Genomic DNA, 11072 nt, shown 5'->3' on the forward strand with positions numbered 1-11072 from the left:
CTCTTACATTGTCTTTCAGATGCAGTCAGCATCATAGGTTCAGAATCTATTCCCTGTCCAACACTAGCTTCTCCAGTGATTTGGCCTTTCTTTGGACAATCTTTCTTGTAGTGTCCATCGACCCCACAAATCCAGCATATAACCTTCTTTGCTTTGACTTTCTCCTTACCTTTGTTGGTTGCTTTTGCCTTCGGATTAGTCTTCCTTTCAAATTTAGGTTTGTGCTGAACATACAGACCTTCACCACTTGACTTTGGTAGATAGGTTCCCTTTTGCTTCAACTCTGTTTCTTGGGAATAAGCAGACTGAACAATCTCTTTCAAAGTTATAGTCTTTGTGCCTCCCCTATACTTCAGAGTGTGAACTAGTTGAGCAAAAGCTGATGGCAGGCTGTTTAGGAGAATAACAGCTTGATCCTCATCACTTATTTCAACATCAAGACTTACCAAATCTGAGACAAGCTTGTTGAACACATCCAAGTTTTTGTCTAGATTCTTGTCTTCCTCCATCTTGAAACTGTAGAATCTCTGCTTTAGGTAGAACCTGTTTGGGACTGACTTGTCTTGATACTGAGATTCTAGAGCATCCCAGAATCCTTGAGCTGACTTGTTCTTCATAACCTTTCTCAACACAAGATCAGTAACACTCATGCCTAAGAGATTCCTTACCCTCCTGTCCTTAGCTATCCATTCAGGATCTTCTTTATTCACTTTCTCCTCTTCTTCAGATGTAGTTGTTTCATCAGTTCTCAAAACTGAATCTAACCCAAGAATCTCTAGAGTAGACAGCACTCTGTGCTTCCATATAGAGAAATCTCCTTCCCCATCAAACTTATCCACTTCAAACTTACCCCGAGTAGGATCCATTTACTCTTTCCTAAAACCAGACTTGATCAGAATCTAGGTGGAGAGAATATCCAGACCAACACTACCCACACAGTAACACCAACAAATAACACCAGCAAAACTCAGATAACACACCAGATCTCCTTTTTTACAGAAGAAACGCCTAGACCAGAAACCAAGTGAACAAGAAAACCTTTCACTTGCTGGATCTAGACCTTCTGCAAACAAACTTAAGAGAAAAAAAAAGACTTCAACTTTAAGAAGAAAAGACACCACCTTTATCGTTTTCAACGAAGCTCTGATACCATTTGTTGGTTCTTCTCACTCTTTTGGCTAAATACTTTGTCAGGTTCTGTTTGCTTTGTTTGTGTTTTGTTGCAGAAGAAGAAACAGAGGAGAAGAGAAGAGAGAACAGAGGAAGAACAGAGGCGACACAAGATTTACAAGTTCCCAAGGTCAAGGTGACCAAGGTACGTCTTGGTGAGCTTACTGACCAGCTCACAAGGTATCTTATTAAGCGTTTCAACACCGAGTACAAGAAACCAGAAAGACTCAACAAACAGAGATCAATAAACCGAGATAAGCTCTCTCAAATCTCTCTTGACTCTCTAGACCTTTCCGCTTGCTACTCACGCTCTCTCTATCTTTGTCTTTACTCTTTGCTTACCCTTTTATACACCTCTGACACGCTCCCCTTGACAGCTCACGCATCAAACCTAGGCGTAACAAACCTTATCATTGTGTAGCCGTTGCACCCGTACACACATGAAGACAAAAGCAAGAGTGTTGACTGAGATTCATGGGCTTTGACAAACACTGCAGTCTTCCTGGGCCTTAGTAGAGATTCGCAGGCCCAACTACAGTTTCTTACTAGCCCATCAGGAGGAATACCGGATCGAAACCTCACAGCTTATCTTCCTCGAGCAGCAAATGTTTTAGCTGACTCCTTGGCAAAATCTTCCTTAGCTTCTCTAGGCTCTTCCTCCTTTGGTGGAGTTGTTCCCGCTACTCTCTTTTAAGTAATGCAATCAGTTTGACCAAAAAAAAAAAATCAAGAGTGCATATAATTTTGAAGAAAAAATATTTTTATAACATATGGACAGCACTATAGACAGGTAATTGATGCTATTTTAGACTTGTAGTCATCAATTGATTGTGTTTTGTTAGTTAGTGTTCTTTGAATAGTGCGGGATTTATTTAGGAATATTTTCACTGGAGTACTCACATGTAAAAAGGATGTTATGCCACAATTGTTTTTAATTCTTACATAATAAATTATTCAAATCTGATCTGACCAAAAATAAATATAATGATTAGATTCTGAAACTTAACGACTTATAGCAATCAAACACAAATGACCAAAATGTCACAAACTTTGATTTAAATAGTGAAATTTGACTTAATGGAAAGAACACTATTAATGGAAAGAACACTATAACGGGGATGTGCCTTTAGTCAAGTGGATTTAACCACTTGACTACACCTTCTCCACCGGAGTTCGACTCCAGTAAGTCGCATTACCCCGCATAGTAGGGATTGGCTATGGATCGGGCTTTGTCGATCCAAAGATGTCAAAAAAAAAAAAAGAACACTATAACGGACCATATAGAATGTACAATAAACTAATGTCCAAATTATGATATTTTATTAATTTATAGTGATATTAATTAATATATTAATAAAAAAATGCTCAGAATGTCTTATAGTTATGGTATATCAGAAGGTGATGACCCAATCACCACTATGGCGCAGTTATCTTCACAGCCGTTACAAGAATAGAACTCGGGTCTCTACTAACTAAAATTCAAACTGCGACCACGACAACTAATGGCCATTAATGTTGCTGTCATGGCTAGATACTAATTAACTCAATCTTTCTCTTTCTATTGGAGTATTAACATTCCCATCCAAGCATAATATAAAAGATGAAATTAAATATCAATAATATATAAACTCTTTCCTTAAATAAACACGTCTTAGAGCATCTCCAATGGCCAATATTATGGGTTCTCTCCAAGGGTTCTCTTCAAAATGTATTTAAAAAATAAATCAAAATCATATAACATGAAGAGAGACAGCTCTCTTGTGAGAGGTTTTGAGATGTAAGAGAGCCGATGACGTGGCAACATCCCATTGGTGGATTTTTTTTGACAAAACAAGGAACAAAAAAGCAAGAAAAAAAACACAAACTCACGCGTAAAAAGAAAAACAAAAGCTCTTTCTCTCTTTCTTTCTTTGCGATGGCGATGGCGATTTGGTTCGATTTTCTCCGGCGATTGAGGCAGACGGCGAAGATTGAGGGAAGAATTGAGTGGTTAGGCCGGGAATGAGAATGATGATGCATGATTGAAGTGAGGAGGAGTCGTTGCATGTTTGATTTTTAGGGTTCATAGTTTCGGATTGAATCAAATTGAGTCAGGATTGTTTCATTAGGGGTTTCATTGATATTTATTTGTTAGGATTGAATCAAATTGAGTCATAGAATGCTAGATTTATGGTAAATAGTTTTGTTCCGGTAAGCTTATTGGCTCTGCGATTCATGGATCCATACTTTGCAAGGTTTGTTCTTCTAGCTGATCGTTGGTCTTGATTCATGAACTATTTTTGTTTTTTCTTAAATTCGATTGTCTCTGGGTTTTCATTTGTCCAATTGTTTTCCTTTCATGTTGTATGTCTGGGTTTTGGACTTTTATTCTCGATTGATTCTGGTAGCTATTGAACTAGAATTTGCAGATAGTTGTGGAATTGGAGGTTCTTTGTGATTTTAATGTGGTGATTTGGATAAGAATTTAGGGACATTTTAGGCTGATTAATTGGATAGAGAGGAAACTTTGATGTAGAATCTTAGTATGTTGTAGAGAATCATTTATGTAGGAGCCAAATAACGGCGATTGAACTTGGTCATTATGAATACAGTTGCCTCTGTGTATATACGAGCCTGTTTTGGTCTAAATTCTGTGAAACTGAAGGATTTGATATAATTTTATCTTAGGCTGAATGATTTCTACTTCTTAATGATGAAACTTTCCTTCCCATAGTCGATTACTTGGGGTTGTATATATCCTTGTGCTTGCATTTTGCTACTCTACAAAGTTGGTTTATTACTTTATTTCACCATGAGTTCGGGTCACATGTGACATGCTGTTTTGGAGACACACATTAATTATATAATTGTTATATGCTCTTATAGGTGATGGAAAGCTTGGAACATGCGATGAGACGTGGTACTCTAATTGTAGCAGAATATCTTGGAGGTGCTGTTAATTGTGATGCTCACCATATGACTTCTCAAGCATCATGAAAATGTAGGTGACTCTAATTATCTCTCGATCTTTTTTGTTCTCGATTCCTTCTTTGCAATTATCTTTTTCTTAGTGAAATACTTCTTGTGAATCTTATATTGCTCTAAAGGATATAAAAAACCGCCGCAGAGAGAGCAACTGTTATTGTTTTAGGACATCTGATGAATTAAGGTCGATCAAAACAGAAGTTAGATTTAGTATTGCTTGATACTTATAAGTGTGAGCCATTGTTATGCTTGTTATCTTTGATTGGTTTGTGTTTTTTGAAGTTGGATTTCTCATATGCATAGATTGCCTACTAGGATGAGATTGTAGGCTTGGGGTTGCTTGTCTCACCTCTATGATGCATTCCTTGCGCTTCATGAACTGGGATGAGCTTTTGTCTTGGATTTGAATGACAAGTGCTTCAACTCCTGCTACATTTTTTTCTTGTTGTAACCAAATAAAAATATATGTATTGTTTTACAAGTTTAAATTTTTTCTTGAGACAAAACTTAACAACTCTTATTCAAGTTTTTAAGTTTGATAAAAGCAAATTTTATTCTTAAAAAATGGTGAGAACCCTTTGAGAGGTTCTCACCATTGGAGATGCTCTTAGAAGTTACATTAAAAAAAAAAAAAAGAAGGTATATAAACGCCATGCAAGAAGACGTAAACAGAACATTAATACAAATAATAATAATAAAATGTGGTTCAAAAGATGCGATGTGGACTCACACCGGACCTCAACCGAAATTTTAATAATCAGTGACTATATAATATACCTCTTTGTTATACTTTTCATTGAATTGTAGCCAATGTATAAAATATGTTAAAAAAAATCACTTACGCAACCGGATAAAAAGCATACTGTGCTACACCACACATGCCTTGAGGCCAAGCCACGTCTCTTCGGATTCTAATGTAACCTTTTTCTCCCCAAGTTTCACCCCAAGAGTTCTTAGCTAGCCAGTATTTAGTCCCGTCCTGGCTCGTTCCGTACCCAACAAACGTAACCGCATGGTTCGAGCTGGTCCCACAAGGCCCATCATATACTCCTCCCGAGTAATGCATGAACCCGTCCCCATTCGCGTCCATCGACACAGAGACGGGTTGCCTCGATACGGCCTCAAGCAAGGCCTGTTCGTTGTTACTAGGGACGGTTTGGAATCCGCTGATCCGTGCAGCCGGTCTTGCACTGGACCGGCATCTCCCATCTGATCCTTGGTAAGAGTAGTCGTTCTCCGAAGCGATGCCTCGGTTTTGGATTATATAGTTGAAAGCGTCTGACATTATCCCACCGTCGCAACCTCGATCGTACTCTCTGTCGCAGTCTAGAAGCTGTTGTTCGGACAGCGATACAAGGTTCCCACCGGCGATTTTAGTCACACCTTCCACTGCTGCTACTGCCGAAAACGCCCAACAACAACCTGTACATATGGATAATTGATAAGTTGGATGCCTTCATAACAGAAACGAGGCAAAAATATAGTGAACAAATCATCAATAAACCCTAGTTACTATAACCATATCTAGTTAACTTGGACATCAAGTTTAATATTTTGCGCCCACTTGTTGTTGCCTTTACATTGCATTTGTTTCTAGACATTATACGTAACATGTTAAATTATTATGTTTACTTTTAAGAAACAAAAAAACCCATAAAATTTGTAACTAGTTTTGAAATTTCTAATAACTAAAATTGTAAATTAACTTGATAAACAATATGAGAGAATATTACGTTTGCATTTCGCATTTTACGTTTAACTTTCTCAATGATGTTTGGTAAAATATAGAGTTTAAAAATCTGTTTAAAACAATTAGACGTAAATATGAAAAGGAACGTTGGTATGGTAGTGACTAGTGTATACATAGCCAAAAAAAAAAAGGTATGTAGTGTTACCGCATTGGCCTTGGTATTTGACAGGAGTCACAGCTCCTTCAGCTCTCCAGTCCTTGCTCACGCCTACCATGTCACTGATGTTCCAAGACCTAGACGATATCGTTTCGTCGACCACCTTGGAAGATAGGCCCTTGAGTCCGGTATGTATTGCTAGGAACTCCTCGTTGGTCCAATCCGCGAATTCATTGACACCAAGCTTGTAGCTTTTGTTCCCTTTTTTGTTGAAGTTCTCAATGAACTTCAAGTTCTTCTTAAACACATCGCGTCTCATTTGTTTCTCGAGCTCATCACGGTATACACGAGAAAATCGAGCCATCCATTGCTCATGTTTTTCAAGCGACGACGGTTCGTGAAAGGTTACAGTACGAGACGTGGCCTGAGAGATACTGAACGTCGTGAAAAGAATGGTAAAAATAGTGACCAAGACCATGATTGATGGCATATTGATTTTAGAAAATAGAAGAATTATTATGTGTCTTTACTCTTTTTGGGCTAATGATTAATGGCGTTGTAGTGTGGTGAAGAAGTGAGGATAGAAGGAAGAGTATATATAGATTTAGGATTGCACATAATGGAACCAATCGTAGCAAATGCAACTTGACTTGAATCCAATTGGGGGTGTGGTTAATACGTTGCATTACTTGCGCCGTGATCTTTGGAAGAAAAAACTTCCCTATTGTATTTTTTTTTTTGTGTTGAACTTCCTTATTTGTATTTTGAGTGCATTTGTGGTTTTGGTTTACTTGGTTCAATATATGCTAGTGGTCAAGAATTTAAAGATTTTACACCACGTTTGGGATTATAAAAGGTCGTCGATTTTTCTTCGTAAACACTAAAATAACCTTTTTCAGTGTTTGGTTGGTTATGTAATAAGTTAAAGTTGTATCTTTAGAAATACCCTGTGTTTTTCCAATTTAGAATATCCCCAAAAAAATTTTTGTTCCGCTCTCGAAAGGAATTACGGGAATCTTCTTTCCCCCCACTTGGAGTTCTCGCTTTTGCTTGTACTCTGAGCAAATTCCACAAAATAATGGATTTTGTTTTCAATTAAAAAGTAGAAAATAATACTATTCCAAAACTTGAATGAGATGTAGATATATGTTATAAAATAGACAAGATATGTTCTATAATAGTATTTTCTTTTTACTACAAAAAAATCTAGGTTTGTTCCATTCATCTTTGAACCGAAACCAAAAGAGCTAAAAACATCTACAACCTATTTTCCTTTTTACTATCGGAATACGAATTCATGATCTTGGTCCAATTTTATTTCAAAAAATCTCACCAAGATGGATTTAAGTCAAGTTGCATTTGCTTTTTGGTTAGGATCCTCGTAGTATGTATACACTTTAGGTTTAGTCAAAAATAGCATATTTTATGTTAAGTGATGAAACTTGAAAGTAGTACGTTTTTCTCTTTTGGCGTGTACTTTACATATTTTTGTAATAAATTCTGTTAGGAAGTTGATTTGTTTGTCATATCCGCAACGAATGACTAAAAAACAAAGTGACTTTAGACATTACATATTTTATATGTCCCGTCCAATCACTGAATGGAGGAGCAATGGAGCATGGGCTCAAATGGCTCAAATGGCTCAAATGGCTGCGTCATCGTCATCCATACTTTTTCAACAATAGAAATATTATTGAGTTCTAAACAGTTCAATACATATAAAATAGAATACAAAACTTATATACCCAAAGATTACCTTCTATTGTTACTTGTGAGCATTATGATAACTGTGTCAAACTTGTTAAGAAATCTTCAGTTAAATTCATGATTTTTTTTCGCATATTGTTTATGCAAATTTCAAAAGTGAGCAAAACCATGTTGAGGGATTTTGAAATTAATTAGGACTTTCTTTGTTCTAATGCAAAAATTACAAACTTGTCCTTCGATATGAAAGGACCCAATCCAATATCATATGGTTTAATAATCTTACTTTAAATGAAAACATGTTTATTGTGTCTTTTTTTTTCTTTTCCGTTGAGCCTCTTTATAGTAGTAAAAATGTATATGTAGATTAGGCAATGAGAAGCATCTATATTATAAATTAACCTATGGAATTCATACCAAGTACTTATGAATTTCGTTTTGTAGGAAAATAGCAAAACAAATGTCAACAAAAATCTTTTGAATCACCTACCAATGATCTTTAGTAGAAAAATGGTATGAAATTTTCCTGCAAAAACATAATTTTGATGAATATCATACCACTATTTTTCGTAGAAAATTTCTTACAGATTTCTTAAGATTTTAATTTTTGTCAAAATTTCGTAAGTTTATGGTAAAAAAAGTTCTTACCAAAATTTTGTAAGTTTATGGTAAAAAAAAATATTACCAAAATTTTGGTAGAAAATATAGTTTATGGTAAAATTCTTACCAAAATTTTGGTAGAAAATATAGTAGGATTTGTGATGTTTTTTGTGTACAACATGTACAAATGTTGGTCTTAGTGCGTAAAAGACAACAATATTAATGGCAAGGGCCACTAAGATAGTGTGAGAAACATTCACCAACTCGTCCCAGTTTGTCGGTGCCCGACTGATTTGCAGTTCCTCGTGAACATTCAAAATCTCGAAAGATGTTAAACAACACAAATCAGCAAATGAAAGGCTCCTTCGGTTGGCGACTCTAAATGCTGCCATTATCTTCACAGTTTGTTGAAGTGTAACATTGCTTCCCATATGCATCAATGCATCGTAAAATATCAAAATATGTGTTTAATGCTTCAATTATAGATATATATATATATATATATATATATATATATATATATATATGTTTAGGCTTGTTATATAGAATTTTTCATAATCCAAAATTTAGTTTTAATTTTGTTGTTTTCTAAAAAACTTAACTAAAGATAAGTGAAAAGACAATTTAAAAAAATAATTTAGTGACAATTATAAGTATATCAAATATTTTCAAAAACATCAAATGAATTAAATAGATTCATTGGTAGATTATTTTGACTACAACTATTACAATGATTAAAAAGTTAAACAAAAATAAAGAAAATATAATGACAAAAAGAGTAAGTAAAAATAAGCAAAATATAAGTAAAACATAAACAAATTCTTTTATATATTATATCTATCTATTTTATAGAAATAATTGGATGCTCATAATTTAATTAACGTGAAAATTTGTAAACTTTCAATTTTTATAGCATCTACATGATGTAAGAATTTACACTATAATAAATGATCAATGGAATGTCCGATTAGTTTCTTTATATATTACTATAATGTATGAGGTCATGGTTACTTAAGTGTGTGTGTTCGTTTTTTTTTTTTTTTGTGAAGGTTTAATACTTTAAATACTGTGTGTTTTATTTATCTGAAATTTACCTAGTTTGACCCAAATCTTGGGAAAAATAACTAGATTAACACCCAAATATTATGGTTTACTAGAATAACATAATTTTTGTGTTAAAAGACCAAATACTCATTTTATTTTCAATTCTATTAAAATAAACTAATTAACATATAATAATTAAGTAAAATAGAAAATTAGAAAATATATAAAACAAAAAAATATAAAACGAAAAAAAAATACAAAACAAAAAACAAATATAAAAAAAAACGAAAAACTAAATACAAAATAAAAAAAAGAAAAAATATATATATATATATACAACGAAAAAAAATATAAAACAAAATAAAAAATTGAAAAAAAAAATAAAACGGAATAAAAAATACAAAACAAAAACAAGCTACACATATAACTCATTTTAAGAATATAAATTAAATATATATATATATATATATATATATATATATATATCTAAAACAAAAAAAAAACTTAATCATATAATAACGAGGAGACAGCTACACATGAGCCATTTAATATAAATAAGTCTGTCGCGGTAAGAATATGTTTGTCATTACCTTATTATGCAGATTAAAATTCTATCTTCATCAATAAAACTGTCATCATATGACAGATTTTTTTATAACCTATCTGAAATCTGTTGTAATATAAAAAAAATATGTCATAACATAAAACATTTCGGTTGCGAGCATATGTCATTCTAGCAATTTATATTTTTAAATAACAAATCTGCTATCACACTCTAGATTTTTTTTTTTAAAAAAAACTTGTCATAACATAAAATAAATCTGCTATCACTAATAAGTCAAACTAGTAATTATTTTTTCAATAACAAATCTGCTACATTATGACAATTTTTTATCAAAGAATATAAGTCTGACGCCACTGAAACAATAAATCTGCCACATATTTTAATAAATCTGTCAAAATTACAAAAGTCTGTGGTGTGATCATAAAATAAGTCTGTCGTGGAGAAAAAATCTGTTACAAATTAAATATATGTCGTAACCTATTTCAAGTAAGTCTGTGGGAGAAAAAAAATCTGTCGGAAAAAATCTGTCGTAGACAAATAAGTCTGTCATGGAAATTAAATTTGTCACAACTTATCCAGCAGACTTTCAAATAAGTTTTTTTTTTCCTAATATTTTTTGGGGCTTTTGCAAAAATGCCACTTTTTCAATGCCACTTTTCAAAAATACCCTTTTTTAAAAACCTTATAAAAAATGCTCTTAAAAATATAAGATTTACCCAAATATGTATGTAATATTATTAAAACATATACAAACTACATTTCTATGTATCTAAAATCTTATAAATACTTTATAAATACCTTATAAATGCATTTTAAATACCTTTAAAAACCTTTAAAATATCTTGTAAAACCTTTGAAAAACCTTAAAAATGCTTTAAAATAACTTGTAAAACCTTTAAAAACACCTTATAAAACCTTATAAAAACTTGGATCGAGTCTTCAAGTAGTAGTTACAATCCATAAGTACCTTATAAACCTAATAAAACTTTATAAAAATTTCAGATTTAAAAAGGGGCATTTTTGAAAATGAACATCTAAAAGGGGCATTTTTGAAAAAGGGCACACCAAAAGGGGTATTTTTAACAATTTCCCTTATTTTTTACCCACGTTTTTATAATTTATTTAAGGGTAATTTTGACTTTTTTTTATTCCTAACAAAGAGATAAAGGGTATTATGG

At 33.2% G+C, this 11072-nt stretch overlaps 1 protein-coding gene and 1 long non-coding RNA gene across 2 annotated transcripts; one reads left to right on the top strand and one right to left on the bottom strand.

Annotated features, from left to right (window-relative positions):
• The first annotated feature begins 3026 nt into the window (after nt 1-3026).
• On the top strand, nt 3027-4622 carry LOC9317387. Its single transcript, XR_002332907.1, has 3 exons — nt 3027-3404; nt 4036-4150; nt 4438-4622. It is a non-coding gene; the product is annotated as an uncharacterized LOC9317387 (long non-coding RNA).
• A 117-nt stretch (nt 4623-4739) lies between these two features.
• LOC9315546 (ervatamin-B) lies at nt 4740-6584 on the bottom strand. The gene is made up of 2 exons (XM_002881274.2): nt 6030-6584; nt 4740-5556 (listed from the first exon to the last, which is right to left on the bottom strand). The coding sequence occupies exons 1-2, from the start codon at nt 6469-6471 to the stop codon at nt 4973-4975; spliced, it is 1026 nt and encodes a 341-aa protein (XP_002881320.1). The 5' UTR covers nt 6472-6584; the 3' UTR covers nt 4740-4972.
• Nucleotides 6585-11072: the final 4488 nt, after the last annotated feature.

This window comes from Arabidopsis lyrata (assembly GCF_000004255.2).
Source record: "Arabidopsis lyrata subsp. lyrata unplaced genomic scaffold ARALYscaffold_4, whole genome shotgun sequence".
Taxonomy (NCBI): Eukaryota; Viridiplantae; Streptophyta; class Magnoliopsida; order Brassicales; family Brassicaceae; genus Arabidopsis; species Arabidopsis lyrata.